Source organism: Schistocerca serialis, chromosome 10, assembly GCF_023864345.2.
Source record: "Schistocerca serialis cubense isolate TAMUIC-IGC-003099 chromosome 10, iqSchSeri2.2, whole genome shotgun sequence".
NCBI lineage: Eukaryota > Metazoa > Arthropoda > Insecta > Orthoptera > Acrididae > Schistocerca > Schistocerca serialis.
Window position 1 is genome coordinate 119,215,779 of NC_064647.1, and position 19,359 is coordinate 119,235,137.

The window sequence follows — 19,359 nt, forward strand, 5'->3', positions numbered from 1 at the left end:
CAGCGTTTTGCATGGCTCGCCAGATCACCAAACTTATCGCCAATGGAAAATGTGTGGGGTGTGGTGAACCGACTGGTGCAGCGCCTTGACCCAACGCCAACCACCACAGGCGAGATTTAGAAGTACCAGGTGAATGCAGCGTGGATGGTTACACCACAGGGCGCCATTCGCGCCTAATGCGGGTCGATGCCATCAAACTTGCAGCACGTTATCAGGGTCCATGGTAAACGCTGTATATGCTAGGCAAGAGGACACATGCCGAACAGAGGTGACTGAAATGCTAATCATTTCTGCAGAACATACTAATGTACATGCCCTGTGAATATGAACGTCTTATTTATAGCCGTTAAGGGTATTTTGTTTTTTCTGAACATGAGTGTAAATAGAAAGTATTTCATGCTTCGTCAAATATTAATGTTTCGTATTTTTTTACGTTTCTACTATTAGACTGACCATCGGGGCTCAGTTCGGAGTGGTACTCAACACTGAAGAAAACTGTACTACAGACAATGAGGTTTCTGTAATTTATGCCTAATTAGGCATCACGTTGATTGATAGAATTGCTGGACGTTCTCCTGGGGAATACCATGCCAAATCTGTGCAGAGTGTCTCCAGAAACATCTTCACTGGTCCTCAGGGCTCAGTGGAGTGGCACAACCGTCCTCAAGTTTCGATAGACAGATTATTTTGACCACGTAAAAAGTTGTCAAATTTTAGAAGAACAGTCGAGGGATGGAGAGTAGAAAACTGTGTTGTTCAAGTAGTTTGAGGAGAGAAGGATGAAACGTATCAAACTATTTCCAGGACAAAGACGTGTCTGGAGACGCCGGACAGCGGTGGGGTGCCAAGCAGACTTTCTCCTGCTGTAAGGTCAGACAATGAAAATGATAGCCTGAAATGAAGTTTCTTTTCATAGCAGGATCCCCTTGGTTGTCATCCGCAGCACCCTTACACCATAGTGATACGTCGACGACATTCGACGTCTTGTTTCGTTGCTCTCCATAGCGAGATATCCTGGGCTTACGTTTCAACAAGATAATTCCCACCCGCACATGACGAGAGTTTCTACTGTTTGTCTTCGTCTTTACCACTTCCTGTCGCCGGCCGGAGTGGCCGAGCGGTTAAAGGCGCTACAGTCTGGAACCGCACGACCGCTACGGTCGCAGGTTCGAATCCTGCCTCGGGCATGGATGTTTGTGATGTCCTTAGGTTAGTTAGGTTTAAGTAGTTCTAAGTTCTAGGGGACTTATGACCACAGCAGTTGAGTCCCATAGTGCTCAGAGCCATTTGAACCATTGAACCACTTCCTGTCATGGCCAGCAAGGTCGACGGATCTCTCTCCAATTGAGGGCATTTGCAACATTATGGGCAGATCATACAATTAAGGCTTTCACGGCAGGATGTTCCAGCTGCCGAGAATTTTTCCGGGTTCTATGGTGGTGGTCCATGGAACACTTCTATACCCCCTTTTTTTTGGCGTTTCGTCCAAAGCTACATCGGACGGCTTCGGAGGTGCTCCTGGTTGTGCTGAGTCTTGCCGACTGACGAGTCGGACGTTGGAGAACAGCCTAAATACCGTGGGAAGTTGGCGTGGTCTGCATTTCACCTGACAGCGGAGATAAACCTTGTCAAGGATAAAATATAACTATCAATCACAGCACGTCAAAGATAAAAACTTCTCATTGATTCTGTAGCACCACTGTCCATATATCGCTGAGTTTCATTGCTTCTCCTTTTCTGGTAAAATTATCCCCATGTTTATGTATTTCGATCGCTTCTCCATATAGGGATATAAGATTTCCATGGACCACGGCCACACAACCCGGAAGAATTCTCGGCGTTATGAGCAGAGCCCTTCAACCAGCACGAGATACCTCAGGTGTCAACCAACAACTCTATCAATCAATACCAAGCCAAATAACTGCTCGAATAAAGACCAGAAGTGGACCAAAACGTTACTGGCTTGCTCAATTTGTGGAGCTCTTTCTCTTGAATAAATCATTCAGCCTTTTTGAAATTGTAGTAAATAGTTTGTGTGTTCATATACACCATATCTACCGATTTCTGTCCAATTCGGATAATTTCTTCGTGGTGCGTCATTTTTTATTGTCTTAGAGAATAATAGTGTTAGATTTTCAGTTTTGTGCTCACGTTGCACTATGGCTTTGTACTTTGAATAGTACTTTCGCATTTGTACTAATCTTTAGGCGTCAAAGTACGCTGACCTCCCACTCCTTTACCTATGAGAACAAATTATTGCTATTCAAAGCTCGTCATCTCGAATTATATAGGTTATTTACTTGAGAATAAAAAATAAGAAAAGAAAACAGTACTGTATATGTGATATCAAGATGCTAATGTTTCACTATCTATCATGAGCTGTATATTAAGTATACAAACATCTGCTGGATAATTTTGTATTTTATTCCACACTCAAGCTTTCCCCTGCAAGATTGTTACATAATATTTCACATGTAACTTCAGAGTTTTATTTTTTCTTATGGGCTGATTTCCACCATACTGATTACAAATTTTCACATATGCATTTCTGGGTACTTAATTATTATTATCGTCTGGGTAATAAGTTATTACATTAAGAACGGTTATAAAACAGCTCTGAAGATAGTCACAGCTGACGAAAACCGGTAGTCTAAGGACCAAAGGTTTTGTGATCATTGGCAGAAATAAAAGATATTCATTCTACTAAATTGTGCATCTTACGTAATTCGTTTTATTGGACAACTAGATGTTCCCTTATTTGATTTACATCATTATACAATGATGCCATGTTGCGCTCATATTTTTGCTGAACCTCTAGCACCTGTTGGATATTTATTAAATAATAAACTGGGTGATGTAATAGATATGCTTGAAAATTATTTTTCATTTAATACTATATTCTTGTGTCAATACTTCTTTATTTTAAAACACATGACTTGCATAACTGCCAGTTTAGGTTTTACATCTGAATATACATACATCAAAAACCGTTTTGCATCACCCCAGTTCCCAGAACTCCTGTAGATAGACGTTGACTGTCGATATTGTATCACAGACACAGTCCCTTTGACTGTTCAGAGATGTCACTAAACCAGCTCAAAGATGTAAAAAACCATGCACGAGCAGCGCCTATTAGACGGAGGGGGTCCGACAGCTGATCAGTTCCAGTCATTCCATAAGGAAGGAGGTACACGGCTCGTATTGTCTGTAGTTCAACCATGCCTAGCCGATCAATACCGCGGTTAGATCGCGTCCGCATTGTTACATTGTGACAGGAAGGCCTCGCAACAAGGTAAGTGTCTAGGTGTCTCGGAGTGTACGTGTTGTTCGGACGTGGAGGAGATACAGAGAGATAGGAACTGTCGATGACATGCCTCGCTCAGGCCGCCCAAGGGCTACTACTGCAGTGGATGACCGCTACCTAGATATTATGGTTCGAAGGAATGACAGCAACGCCACCATGTTGAATAACCTTTTTTGTGCAGCCACAGCACGTCGTGTTACGACCCAAACTGTGCACAATAGTCTGCATGATGCACAACTTCACTCCCGATGTCCATGGCGAGATCCATCATTTCAACCACGACACCATGTACAGATGGGCCCACCAACATGCTGAATGGACCGCTCAGGATTGGCATAACGTTCTCTTCACCGATGAGCGTCGCATATGCCTTCAACCAGACAATCGTCGGAGACTTGCTTTGAGGTAACCCGGTCAGGCTGAACACCTTATACACACTGTCGAGCGCGTGCAGCAAGGTGGAGGTTCCCTGATGTTTTGGGGTGGCATTATGTAGGGCTGACGTATACCACTGGTAGTCATGGTAGGTGCTGTAATGGCTGTATGATGCTTGAATGCCATCGTCCGACTGATAGTGCAGCCATATCGGCAGCATATTGGCGAGGCATTCATCTTCATGGACGACAATTCGCGCCCTCATCGTGCACATCTTGTGAATGACTTCCTTCAGGATAACGACATCGCTCGACTAGAGTGGCCAGCATGTTACCCTGTCATGACCCATATCGAACATGCCTGGGATACATTGAAAAGGACTGTTTATGGATGACGTGACCCACAACCACTCTGAGCGATCTACAACGAATTGCTGTGGAGGAGTGGGACATTTTTGACCAACAGTGCCTTGATGAACTTGTGGGTAATACACCATGACGAATACAGCACGCATCAATTCAAGATGACGTGCTACTGGGTATTAGAGGTACCGGTGTGTACAGCAGTCTGGATCACCACCTCTGAACGTCACGCTGTATGGTGGCACAACATGCAATTTGTGGTATCCATGAGCAATAAAAAGGGCGGAAATGATGTTTATGTTGATCTCTATTGCAATTTTCTGTACAGGTTCCGGAACTCTCGAAACCGAGGTGATGCAAAACCTTTTTTGTTGTGTGTATTATATGTATTTGATACATTCTAGATTTCCTTGTTTTTTATGATGTCTGTTTTATGTAATTTTTACTCATATTTTCACTGAGTGCTGTAGCAAGAACATTTTAGGTAACTGTAGTCTTGTTTTTACTCTGATACCTTTTCACATATTTATCTTGTAGGGACTTTGAGGATGGTGTAAGGCATAAAGTCCATAAGGCAGAATAAAATTAATAAGTATGGTGGTCAAGAATAAAATCAGTTATTGAGTGCATTAAAATGGCTGCAACATCTCATAAAAGACATAGCTTGGACATTATTTCACTATTCTGTTTTAGATTATCTTGGCATTCATACAATGTCTGGCTTTTCATCACATCTGAATTCTTTACATTGGTTTATTTATATTTTTATTCATGTTTATTTAATTATTTGAGTTTCCTTTCCTTCTTTCTCTTGTTGCTTCAGTTGCTTGAGATGCTGTGATCTTAGTTGTTCAGATTTTGTCTGAAATAATTTTTTGTGTTTGAGAACATTTTGGCATAATTTGTGTTTTTTATATGTTGTCCTTGTTCTGGTTTTATGTAGCTCTTTTGCTTCATTTTACCTTTTCTGTTACTGTTTGGGTTCTAAACAGTATTTACATGATCTAACTTTCTTCTATATTTTGTTTTCATTTAACCCTAGAACGGATGGGCAAAAAAAAGTAACACAAATGATGGGCTGGGTCTGACAGACCCACCCTTTTATTTACGTTCCAGAATAAGTAACACTTAAATTTTCAACACCAGGGCTGCTATACGTCTTTTACTGTTTATTAATATTTAAATTTACCATACATTTCTTTGAGAATAACGTTGGGTTTATCTGAATATCTGAAAGTAAAATTATTCAGTATTTAAAAACGTTCTTGAACATTTAAAACAGTTTTATTTTATTTTTGAGTGTTCACGCCCTCACAAGTTATGAAATTTGGATTGTGAAGCACGCTAGAACAAAATATTATACATTTTAGTGCATAGCATAATCTAATAAAAATGGTCTCTCTTGTTAAGATATCCATATTACTGATCTGTTTTTTCTGCACAATCTTCACATAACTTTACAGTATGGGAGAGACACAGCCACTTTCCACAACTTTTACAAAAATATTTTGTTTTATTGTCTTTGAATTTATAACAACGACCTCGTTTTCCTTCTGGAACAACTTCCTTGTCAATGGTAATCTCAAATAGACATGCTGCCAGCTGTCGAATTTTGCTCAGGAGATTCTTCTGGTTAGCTCTCTGTGCTACATGTGGTTTTATGAGTTCCAAACAGAGTTGCTTGAGAAATATCCTTCTTGAAATATTCAGTCCTGTGTTTGCTTTGTATATCACAAATGCATTTATACCAGCAATGTTCAAAATGGCATAAAACATGCACAATGCCCAGCGTCTTGTTTGCCTTCCAACGTTATGTTCTGAACACATGGCATCAACCACGTCCACTCCACACTTTGTTGAATTGTAGAATGTAATCATTTCTGGCTTCTTCATATTACCGGTTTCGTCATCGATTTTACTGTTTGTATGCACTGAAGACAGTTTTTTTTCTTTGGCACATATGACACCAATGTGAAATTTTCGCAAAATGCTAATATGGACGAATGTATTTCTCTTTTCTTGTGAGGCAAGAATTCCAATGGAATTTCTCTTTTATTTTTGCGCAGTGTTCCAACGAGTGTAAGGTCACAGTCTGCGAGCAGTTTTCTTGCAAGAGTGCAGCTTGTGAACCAGTTGTCAAGGGTAATATTCCTTCCTGTTCCCTTCACTGGCTCCACAAGTCTGAGCACAACATCGTCAGCTGCATTACTCACTTGGAAGAAACCTAGAGGTTGTTGCCCTACATACACTTCCAAGTTTTTTACATAGTATGTTTTTGCATCTGCCAAGATAAATATTTTGACCCCATACTTTCCGGGTTTAGAAGGAATGTACATTCTGCAAGAACAACGTCCCCGAAAAGATAGAAACATCTTGTCCATTGTAACGTATTCACTTGTGGTGTAATGCCTCGTGCAGTTTTTTGTGAATCCTTAGACATCATCACATACAGGAGCCACTTCATCACTTTTTTACGCTCCTCTCTTGTGTGAATATTATCTAACCTAACACATCTCAGAAGAAAACAGAATCTTCGCAGTGACATACTTGGAGGAAAGATTTCTGTCCCTGTGCCACAAATGTCCCAAGATTCTTCCATATTCATTTTGCCTTCGTGAAGAACGCCCCAAAATACTTGGAACTCCTCTTTTTTCAAGTTCCTTGCAGTATTTGGGTCACTTCTATAAAGTGGTTTTACATGATCTATGTAAGTACTTGTGTTCTCTATTATCAAATCGAGCAAATCGTCATCAATGAACGGATTCCAGACCTCAACAATGTTGTTAGCATTTCTGGCTTCCCCACTGACACCAGGTAAAAGTGTAATTACATTGTGTGACCTAGTACATACATTTTGATTGGGAACCTTTTTCTGCCATTTAGTTCGTCCATCTCTCGGCAAATAGTAAGGTGATGATTAACTGGAAGAGGGACCGGAACCAACTACAGTAGTTGATACAAAATCTCGACATGTATTAGTGAGTGTAATCACGTTTCTCGCTGGAATAACGACGTTATCTTCACTGTCCAGTTGTTCGTCGTTCATTTCACTTTCTGTGTTGTGATCCCTTTCGGAAATACAATCAGGATCTACGTCCGAATCATCATTATCACTTTCTAATAACAGTTTTTCAATTTCTTCATCACTTAGAGGTCGCTTCCAGGCCATTTTCGAGCAGTTTTATTGCTCTCAGTCAGTATAACAAGAAGTGTGCATATGCAGAAAAAGCTAACGTAAACGGACGAGCTGGCTCACAAGTGGTGTACTCTTGTGGATATTTTTAAAACTAAATCCCCTCAGGTCTGAGAGACCCAGCCCGTCCATTCTAGGGTTAATGTGGTTAGTTACTTGCTCCTTCATTAATTCTGTAGCACAATAATTTTATCTTTCGATGTTTACCTTAAGTGTGAGGTGACTTATTGTTGCTATTTTAGTAGCTTAGTTATAGTTTTACCAGTTATTTTTCACTTGATTAAAACTGTGTTTTTAAATCTGCAGTCTCACTTTTTCATATGGTTCATATGGTATACATATTCATATAGTTTATGTGTTTATTCACCTGTTATTTCTAGTTTGGTTGATTCTGTTGGTTCTTATGCCACCTTTAAATAATGAAGAAGTTAACTTAAATTTTATGTTGTAATTTAGTTCCATATCTTTGATTATATTATCCTTTTCATAGTCTATTGTCTGTTTTCACTCTGTTTCTATCCTTTGAAGTCTTTGCAAAATTGAAAACTTTTTTTGGAAAGGTTAGGTTGTTCTGTTATTGCATAATGTTTTCATAATAGTTTTAACCTTTTAGTTTGGTTTGAGTTTCTTTTATTTGTTGTTATATTTGTTTTGTTTCATGTTGTATTACATAATTCATTCTAATAAATATAACATGTATATTATTTTATGTTTTATTTTATTTGGGATGCTTTTGAATTTTATAACGATTTTGTTTGGTCTTGTCATCTTTGTGCTGCTCAGACATTTTGGACCTGTTTTGCACTGCTATGATTAACAATTTCAGTTTTGTATTTTTTTCAGTTATCTTCATCTCTTTCTGTCAGATTTGTAATCTTCGGCTTTTCATATTTTGTCATCTGTCTATTATTACTGCAATATTACTGAGTTATCATATTTTTTATGCTTCACTACTTTTCTTTGCATTTGATTATACCATGTTATATGCGTTACTTCTTATTTATTTAATTTAGATTCCTTACCTCTTCAAATTTTTTCTGTTTCTTTAGTATGTTTCTTTATTTTTATCTGTTTAAAAATGTTTGCTAATTCTTGAACTGCATTAGTTTTTATTTTTCTATTGACTCACATGTTTTGATCATCACTTGCCCTTTTTGTGTTTTTTTATTTATTTATTGATATTTGGATCTTTCCACTTTAATTTTCATTTGTTTTTTTTTTCATATTTGTCGCTTGTTACCTATCTATTTACATGTATTCCAAATATTTTGTCATTCTTGATGCTATAAGAATCTGACAGTTTCTTTTATGAATTTTCTGCATCATTTCCTTTTACGCTTGTTTTGCATCAATCCATCTTTTAGCTTACTCTTTTGGATTATCTTCTAATAAAATACAATATTTTACATTCTATTACTTTCATTTTATAGTCTTTGATGACATGCTTTGAGTGTGATGTTTAGCTTGACAATTACCTTTAACATTCTGAGTCAAATTTGAACCTGTTTGTTAATTTTTGTATTTGTTTATGTCATATTGTATGGTGCAAGGTCAATGTGTAATATATCTTTCCATTTCATATAAAATCTGGTTTTCTTTCGTGGTTAGTTGTTATCGACTATAGATTTTACTTTATTCTCACATTTTTGTTATTTTTTATAATACTGTATCAGCTAATTGTAATGGTACTTCTGTGTTTTATTCATTTAATACTTTTTGATTGGTTATCTCCTTATAGTTTCACTTCCAATTAGGTTCCTCTATCACTTTTTTACATCATTGTGCTTTTGTGTGTTCCATATGTTCAATCTACCTGATATTTCTTATTTATTCTTAATACTTGTTACAACTGATGTAATCTAATGTAACTTTTATCTTGTTTTCTGATAAATTTATTGGTGTTTTGTTTTTTGACTTCTGGCAATTGTTTTTTCCATTTCCCATGTTTGTGTAGAAAGCTTAGCTTGGTAATAACTAATAACAGAGTGTAAAAACTATAAAAGAAGACAGAAATTGCAACATGTCCAGCAAGTAATTGAGGACCTAGGGTGCAAGTGCTCTTTTGATACGAAATGGTTTGCACAGGAGAATAATTCATGGTAGGCCACATCAAACCAATCAAAAGACTGATGGCTTAAAAACTTTTTGTAATTCTTTGATCACTTTCAGTCCAATATTGTTTTATACTTGCTTCATGTTGATTTCAACTTTCTTATTATGGTATATTTTGCTTTTCTGTATTTTTGCTTTGTTCTATAGTAGTATAGTTTTCAGTTCTTTGATTTATTTGTACTAGTTATTTGTAGTTTCTAATGTTACCACCTGTATTTTGAGAATTTGCAATTATTTTCCTTCTCATTTTGTTTTCCTAAATTTGATCACTTTTGTTTTTCCAATTTTGAATTAATTTTTGTCTTGATTGTTTTGTAATGCAATTGTAATTTTTCAGTGAGTTTGTTTTGTCGTAACAATTTTGTTACGCTCTAGTATTCAAGTGTTTCACGATTTCCTATGTATGCAGCCCCTTGCTTAGAGTTATATCAAAATATTATATCTCATTTACTCTTCCTTGTTCATTTTGGCCTTATTCACCTTGATTTATTTTTGTTGTTTCATGTAGTATGTCACAGTTTTCTGCATATGAACCTAGTTTTGCATTACAAACATTTTGCTGCTTTACTCAGTAGGTGTTGATTTGCTGAACCACCTTTTTTGTTATTTACAGTTTTTGTTCTTTTTAACTCTTTACCATGTTTTTCTTCAGTGTCAGCATGACTTATTAAGTTCTAAACTTTTAATTTTTTTGAGATGCTACTTACTAAGTTGTATTAATTTTGCTCTATTTCTCTTCTATCCTAGACAGTTTCTTTTTCTTGGTTCACATATAAAATTCATTATTGTTTTCAGAGTGATGTGACATGGATAGCCTTGTTATTTCATTTACAGTGTAGTTTTGTTTCAATAGTCTGATGATGCATTTGTCCATCCCACTTACAAAATTTTTGAACATGATAATTACCACTTATGGTTTTTAATTTATATGTATAAATTTCAATGATTTTATGATTTCAAGTGAATATATGGATTTCCATTGCATACATTTGCAATGTTGTTAAGGAACTACATTGGCTAGAACTCTGTTCATGGTGTATAAAACCACTGTGCTGGTGAAAGAAAAAATATGAAGTTTGAATTATGTCACTAGTTTCTGTAGGTGGCTGGATTATAAATACAGCAGTTGGAAGGTGTGTAAGCTTTGACTGACGTTTACATCCTCCCAGTGGCCTCATTTGTAATCTTATCTTTGATTTAAGTACTATACATGACAGATTTTAATTTTTTTCGTGGATTGACCTCTCTAAGATATGTTGTAATAATAGTAAAAGAATACAAAGTAAGAAATTTTCTGAATTGAATAGTTGAATAATAATATGACTTACCTAAATGGCAATATAAATTATTAATGGATCATTGTGTGTCATAGAAATAATTACATTCAAGTCCTAAGAAGAAATAGCGTTTATTAATAAACAGTTGCATGGTTATTTACAGAGAAATTTCTGTACACAGTCAACAATTTTCAGCATAGTTTCTCTTGTACTCGTGAGAGTTACAGTACCATGCATTCTAAGGCATTTACAGCAGTACAGTAACAAGGAATAGAGTGATCCTTCAATCTATTAGAGAAGAGACCAAGTTTGCTTCTCATAAATATTCAGCTTTTTCGTTGTTACAAGTATGGTAGCAAAATTTAAAGTGGAAGATAAGATTCTGTATACAATTAAGTGAACAGTCTCTTAGCAGTTTCATTTGCATAGTTAGACAATTTAGTAACAGCTACAATTTTAAACAGGAGATGTGAAAAATTCAGTTTCTGCCAAACTGTGCATGCAAATAGCTTGCTGTGAATTTTATTTTGTAAGGGTTCCATGTGCTATGAAGTTTTATTTTGCACATTACTTCTTTTAGGACAGTTATTTGATTCATAATTTCACACTAGCAGAGTACCTCAAGTTCTTTGTGTTAATGAAAAAGCACCATAAAATCAATCTAGGTTTAAATTAATACATGGAACAGTGTAAAAAGAAAATTGCGATCATACAAGAAATTAATCAAGGTTTTCCTCCATAAATTGATTTACAAATAACAGGGAAACAACTTACTGCTAAAACACATAGCAACAAGATGTTGCAGGTGTTTAAAAGTCCACAGATTCAAAATGCCATCAGCAGAAAATAATAAAATACTTACACTTCCCTTCATAGCAACATTTTTATCTTACTGCAATACAAGATTTCAAATATCAAGTTACATCTTCACTTGTATTAACAAAAGATTTATTTCTGTGACATTTCTTTCACTGAATACATGTTCAATAACAGAAAAGTATACTTTTTAATATATTGCATTCCTTCTTTTATTTGTAAACTGGTTTTTGTTGAAGTTATAAGACATAAAAATGGCAAGTCCGCATCTCATAGCATAATCCAGAGCTACAATCCATATTTTTGAAATCTATCCCAATCATTTGGCAGTATGCTGGAACAATAGTGATATGTTTGATATTTCAAAAGCACTGGACTTAGATAGTAACATTTAATAAATCATATCGATCGTAATACAACAAAATGATGAAAATTAAGCTAAGCAGTAAATTCTATTCCTGAGCTTCACAATATTTTATATTACTATATGTTATTTGGGATGATAAATAAACTAAATCATCACAGCAATCCTTAACATGTGTATGCATTATTATCTGACATAACATATGTTGTATCTATGTGGTTATTCAAGGTAAGCTGTTATTAGTGGTCATGATTATTTGATGTTAGAGATGTTATGGTTTGCTATGAAATATGGAGTTCATATGAATATAACACAAATTATCCTTCAAGTACTTTGTCATTAGCTAGTCTGTGGAATCAAAAAGACATTACAAAGTTAAACAATACCTGGAAGCCAAAGAAATGAAACATAATACTTATATAGATAATACTATCATGAATATCACAGCTTGAAATTTCACGAATTAGCATCATGTTATTAAGAATAATAAAGGCCCTATTAGAGAGAATATGAGTTCTCTGCATGCTCAACGTAACACATTAGTAATGCATCCTTTTCTCATAAGTGGACATTTCTTCATTGTGATTCTTACAATATTGCCTTATGCTGTCCTGAATATCTTCTCTAGAATAGTCAATAAACAGTGGAAAGTAGGAATATGTTTACTTAAAAAGATGTAGCATTTCAGTTTCAGTACTGGAACAACACTTCTTGTTAAAGGAAAATGAACATCCAGCATAACGTAAATTCTTTAGTCTCTTCCTATCAAAAATATATAACAACCTCTCTTATAACTACAAAGTATGCAAATTATCCTGTTGCTCATACAAGCTGAATTACTTTGAATATTACATAATTATTGTGATTAAATGTGTTGTTTTGTTATGGAATATAAAATATGAGGAGAGAAGAAAATATTTTTCCAAATGTCTCTGCAGTTCTATACTTACCGAAAGTCAACTATGGTTATCACATGTGCACACCTTTGTGGAGTGTGCTCTACAACACACTTGTTACTTTCATACTAATGATTTCATTTGTAAATCTACAATATTGCTATGACAATAGTTAACGTTCGTGAAAAGCCACAATATCTCATATTTTGAAACTGATCTGTGAACATTATACTGTGGTTCACTTCAGTAAAATGTAATCTCAAAAATATAAAGATAAAATGAAATTTTCTCCAATTGTATATAATATCTGTGGAATTAACCTGCTAGTAGCTACAGAAAAAATTCTAAATAAATTTAAAGCACTTTTCAGAAAGTTGATACTCCAGAAACGTGTTTATTTTGGAGGTAGCAAGTTTTTAGCATTACATAAGGAAATTGAGAAAGACTGACACCAAATATCTATCAAAAAGTAAACAAAAAGAAATTTCACAATCACAGGTATCACAAGGAAAAAAACCTCTGTGTTTGCAGAACAATCGAACACAAAGATAGTTTTATTTATGGTCTTCAGGACACTTTCATAATTGTAATTAAGTACTTTCTGTAATCATAATCCCAAAAAAATCTTTATTTTGGAGTGTTATTGCTGTGATGGAGAAGAATTTACAGAAGATGGAATACACACTTTTTGGCTGTTTTCTAAGAAGACTGTTACAACAAACAGTGTAGGCATTTCCATTCAGAGAGCAACAAATTTTGGTTTTCTATCTGAACGATGGAAATAGCTTACTTTCTAAGCATTTGTGATGAATAACTCTTACCGGAGTATCAACTTCACAAGTGTGAATATTTTAAAATTGTTTCTGGCCTACGTACTTAATCTTTAGCAAAGAATCTGATGTTCCTAGCTATAAAAGTGTGCCAAAAATTTCCCTAGGTATAATCTACCTTTTAATATTTCATTCTCAGTGTTTCTTTCTCTTAGAGCTAATATTTTTATGTCCTGATCTACCACTGTCATCATTACATCTCAAACTGCAAACCACCAGCTATATTCTCAACAAGATAAAATGACAAAAAGAAGCAAGCTTGATATATTAACTGCTGAGTTTAAAGTAACTGTATTACTCTACAAATGTTTCACTAAATGCTATTGCAAAAACTGAGCAAATTTTTAATGGTATAAAGATATTATTCACTACTTAGAACAATAAAATAAATATATTCCTTCAGTCTCATACTCAGTGCTATTTTCAGGTCCAAATTTGGAATGTCATAGACTGTTTTCAAATTTTATAATTATACTGCACATAATTTATGAAATCTGAAAACAAACATGGCCACAAAGATAGGAACGAGTTCCCTTTGTAACATAAGGAAATAGAAATAAAAGAGTCACAAAAGAGATTCAAATCATGATAGTTTCAAAAAAGGTTTGCCATCACTTCATTTCTTAAATTGATCTACTTCCCATCACCTTAAGTATAAAGTCTGTACTCTTCCTGCAAAGCACAGTCTAGATCTTTTTGGAACACTTTTTGTTATTGCTAAAAGCTTACTTCTGCTTCTAATGTCGTAAAATAAGAAATATAACAAGGAATGTGCATAACAAATGGATGTCTGCTTAATGAATTACTTTATGTATTATCGTCAGCCACGCAAACCTCAGTTTCACACCAATGAAATTTTATGCATAAAGTAAAAATGATCTCACAATTTGCAATTGTTATAGAAAAAATATGACTTAACATGTTGAATTACAGCATGTAGAGCATACACTTTCTTCAGGTTATCTATTACGGAAAACCTGTCCAGTAACATATATTTCTTCACCTACAACAGGTACACATCCAATGGACGCTTGTTTATTAAAACTAAAACAAGTTTCTTCAGTATTGCAATTGTAGCCACATAGTGTAGCAGTTACCACTCTCATCTTCACTGAAGCACGAAAGTAATGTTAATGTCCACCAAACATGGAAACACGTCTGATAACCTAGCAAATCAACACAAGAAAAAAAAATTATTTCTGCTCAGAAGGCTCGACTTAAACGAGCCAAGTCTACGTGATTTAAGGCATTTGGTACCCTGCGGCAGGCACCATTAGCAAGAAGTTTCACAATTTACAATTTTTTCCCGTAACTTCTGAGACTTTCAGCACCAGTTACAAGCAAATGCATTTAATGGAATCGTCATTTATTCACTTTGGCATCAGGTGTTCCTGATGATAGAGAATGCCTTACCTAGATTCTTAAAATCTAATAAGTATTTCCACTGCACCGATCAGTACATATTGTAACAGAGTTTTTTCACGCTAATTCACCTTGAGCTTCAGTGGACTCAGCCACATTAAATAAAACCAATTCTTTTTTTGAAGAATTGCGGATGATCTGCATCACGTTACAGTGTAGTAATACTGCAAGGTGTGCTCGGTGGTGAGATTATTTTTTACTTTATTTTGTACCACGTCTGATAGCTGAAATATGTAGGGGACACACTAAACTGCAATAGTATGTCTCCATTTGCAACCAAAATACACTCAACTGTAGTTCCAAACAAGTAATGATAAAAAAGCTAGACACTTGCAATAAATGCTATAAACAAGAGATAAGAGCCCATTTAAGTTGCAAAATAAGGCTGTAAGTTAAGTTAACACATTTGAAAAGAAAGATACATATTGGATGGATGTTTCTTTCACAAGGTAACTTCTGCAGTTAAAGTAATGTGGTGCCATAAAACTGTTAAATGAATCTTAGCCTTCCTGTTTCAGGACTGACATATCATTTGCCCTCCAGATCATTGGGTAGTTGCTCTTGAGGTGATTCAGCTTTTCAGTCATAACTTATTTACCTCTTATGTCACACTATCAACTGCAGAACGTAAGTAATGTTTCCTTGTCAGAAGATCATATTTTAGTTTTACCTACATCTTCATTCTACACAGTCAATTAAATGTTGTCAACTCATCAACAATAGGTGTCTACCTTATTGCTCATATGGAGATGTATAAGTTAACCATAGTTTAGAGGACACCGATTTGGAGCCACAAATCCTGAAATTGATGTACTTGTGAATGGAATGTATTCCAGCTATATAGCCATGAAGACAAGGAGTGACAATAAAAATGAACAAGGAAGTGGGTAGGGAGTACCAACGCCTACGAAGGTTTCTCGAGGTGACATTTTGCATTTTGTGATACATGTTTCTCCAAATTCTTAACACATCACGTTCGATTATAGACTCAATCTTTCAACGATGGCCTCTGTAACCAGCGCCAATAGGTGTCACACTTGATGTCTTGTGATACTTTTGTACGTAACTACTGGAATTCTATCTGTCAAACATCACAGAGTAAAGGAGTTGGAAGTTCTCGTACTACCTGAGATGTTCATGGTGGAGGAAAATTGATAGCGATTCAGATTCCGTTTGATGATAGATTAGTCAGCTTTCACCATTGAGACCAAAACAGAGCAGTTTTAAACACAATGATACACAAAGCTGGAACTCTTTTTGACAAGGACCACCTAGATTCTGTAATCAGGTACCTGGGAAAGTGTTGCGGAAGCAAATGAATGAGGTGTTAGATTAACTAACGCTAAGAAATGAAAACACAGAGACGCTCAATCATCACAAGATTATAAGCCAATAGAACTCTATTCTTTCTGCGGAGCAGTCCTGGGTAGACAAGATATTCAATCTATTTCATGATCATCCTAGAAAATGAAAGAGATCCTGCACACAGGTAACTGGGAACAATGAGACCACGGCTGCCTTTTACTAACTTCTGGAATCCTGCAATCAAAGAAGACATTGCAATCAGAATGTATAATAATATCTTTAACGAGGATGGTAACTACATGGAGATGGGCATTCAATCCTGAAAGGCTACAGGGAAGTATGCAGAGTTCTCTAACATCTGATGGAATCAGTATTGCTTCTATTGTTCCTCCATCATAGACACTGACTAATTTGTGGTAGCATTTGGACGACATAATTCGGCCAAATACCTTCGATTTTACCACATGGTCTATTAGAACAGTGGTGAACTCGTGACGATGAAGGCAGAGGAAGTCGTTGAAAGCTTGAGTAAAGAAAGCCTGATGTGGCAAGAAATCCAAGAAATATTTACCCAGGAGAGCAGTTACCATAACCACGAACCTAATCCCAACTTGATGAGGCGACACAGTTCCACAGATTAGCACTGCGAACTTGGGTTCAGATGTTGGCTTTGCGTAGAAGCTCAAGGTGGTGAAATCCTGCTTTGACCATTCACATCACACTTTCTGGACCCAACGGTAAGGCGACTCAGGCGGAGGCACTCAGGATACCGTGACCCGGAGCCGGGCACCAGCTGTCGGGTGACGGGTGGGTGGGCGCTGCCCTCGCTCAGGGCTGGTCCGCACGAGGCAGCTGGGCAGACAGTCGCTACAGGAACTCCCTGGAGCGGCGGTACGAGGACCTCTTCTCCTCGGACGAGGCCCCCGAGTCCGCCTCCTCCGTGGGCGGCAGCATCCTCGTCGTCTCCGTCGGGGAAGTCCTCGGCGAGCTCGTGGTGGGCACCCCGGGCGCAGCGCCCTTGTTCCTGGACTTGGACCTGTGTGCACAGCAGAGGGTCACAAGTCCGCTGTGCTGGCATTAAATTACTTTTCGAATACTTGGGGTTGTCTGGTTCTGGTTAAATAGAATGCCTGACAAATAACTCAATGCAGTCAAAAGATACGGCCTTTATGTCACATATATTGATAACTACAAACTCACTCATTAAGACCCGTAGCGTATTTCCCATTTACCTAGAATTCAGCAGGAACCTAGATTTCACAGTACAAGTAAAGGAAAAAAAATTATAAAATTGTTAATTTTCAATTATACTTCTTTTGTCATTTACTGTCCGACTTCAAAATTAAAATTAAAAATTCTCGAACGTCTTGGACTGATTGGGTTCGATGTCTTACCAGTATAAATGTGGATAACAGGGAAAAACTGTCGAGAGTTCACAAATTAGATGAACTGTCTATGTACGTAATTAACCTTATGCAGAACCCTCCATGCATGAGTCATTCTCACACCTGACCAGTTTCCTTACATTATGTGTGCCCTATGGCTGTCAACAGAAATCTGCCACAGCAATAAAGTAATACACCATGTCATCATTGCTGTACCTGACTTTTCGTGACTTGTGGCTACGCCTACACCTACTTCTATACTCCGCAAGTGACCTTCCGGTGTTAGGCGGAGGGTACTTTGTGTACTACTCTCAGTTGTCCCTTTCCTTATCCAGTTTCGAATAGTGCGAGGGAAGAACGATTGCCAGTAAGCCTCCGTGTGGGCTCGAAACTCTTTAATTTTATCTCCCTGATCTTATGGAGTTATACGCAGGAGGAAGCAATATGCACTGAAGCGCCGAAGAAACTGGTATAGGCATGTGTATTCAGATACCGAGATATGTAAACTGGCAGAATACGGCACTGTGGTTGGCAACACCTATATAAGACAACAAGTGTCTGGTGCAGTTGTTAGATCGGTTACTGCTGCTACAATGGCACGTTATCAAGATTTAAGTGAGTCAGAACGTGGTGTTATAGTCGGCGCACGAGCGATGGGGCACAGCTTATCCGTGGTAGCAACGAAGTAGGTATTTTTCTGTACAACCATTTCACGCGTGTGCCTTCAATATGAGGAACCCGGTAAAACCTCAAATCTCCGATATCGCTGCGACCGGAGAAAGATGCTGCAAGAACGAGACCAACGACGACTAAAGAGAATCGTTCAGCATGACACAAGTGCAACCCTTCCGCAAATTGCTGCGGATTTCAATGATGGGCCATCAACAAGTCATCGACATGGGCTTTGGGAGCCTAAGGCCCACTCGTGTGACTGCACGCTACAAAACTTTACGGCTCGCCCGGGCCCATCAACACCGACATTGGACTATTGATGTCTGTAAACATGTTGCCTGGTCGTACGAGTCTCGTTTCAAATTGTATCGAGCGGATGGACAAACTCAAGAATCAATAGACGCTGTATATATCAGCCGGAGACTGTTCAAGACAGTGGTGGCTCTATAATGGTGTGGGGCGTGTGTAGCTGGAGTGATATGGGGTCCCTAATAAGTCTAGATACGACTCTGACGGGTGACACGGACGTAATCATCCTGTCTGATCACCTGCATCCATTCATATCCACTGTGCATTCCGATGGACTTGGGCAATTCCAGTGGGACTATGCGACACCCAACACATCGTGAATTGCTACAGAGTGGCTCCAGGAGCACTCTTCTGAATTTAAATACTTCCGCTGGCCACCAAACTCCCCAGATATGAACGTTATTGAGGATATCTGGGATGCCTTGCAACATGCTGCTCAGAGATCTCCATCCCCTAGTACTCCTACTTATACAACTTGATGCCAAAGAGCACGAACGGATTTTTACAAGAAAGTCAAACTGTGCGCAACAAGTTCTATGATCCATAAGACAGTGTACTGGTATACTTGAACGGCACAACTAAACTCAGTGCTATACAGTTGCAGAACTACTATCCCGAAACACAAAGCCTCGAGTTTGATTTTGTGGTATAGTGCATCATATGAAATTGTTCCAAGTGACTTATCTGAAAATTATCTTCAGGAGTTAATTGGAGAACAGACTCGTGAAGATGACATC

General features: G+C 37.1%; 1 protein-coding gene across 1 annotated transcript in view; it reads right to left on the bottom strand.

Annotated features, from left to right (window-relative positions):
* Positions 1-17,123: 17,123 nt before the first annotated feature.
* The window catches only part of LOC126424586 (potassium voltage-gated channel protein eag-like), a 215,855-nt gene continuing 213,619 nt past the window's right edge, over positions 17,124-19,359 (bottom strand). The window contains exon 14 of the mRNA XM_050087328.1: positions 17,124-17,292. Within this exon, the coding sequence (XP_049943285.1) occupies positions 17,124-17,292 (169 nt within the window). The remainder of the gene's footprint in view (positions 17,293-19,359) is intronic.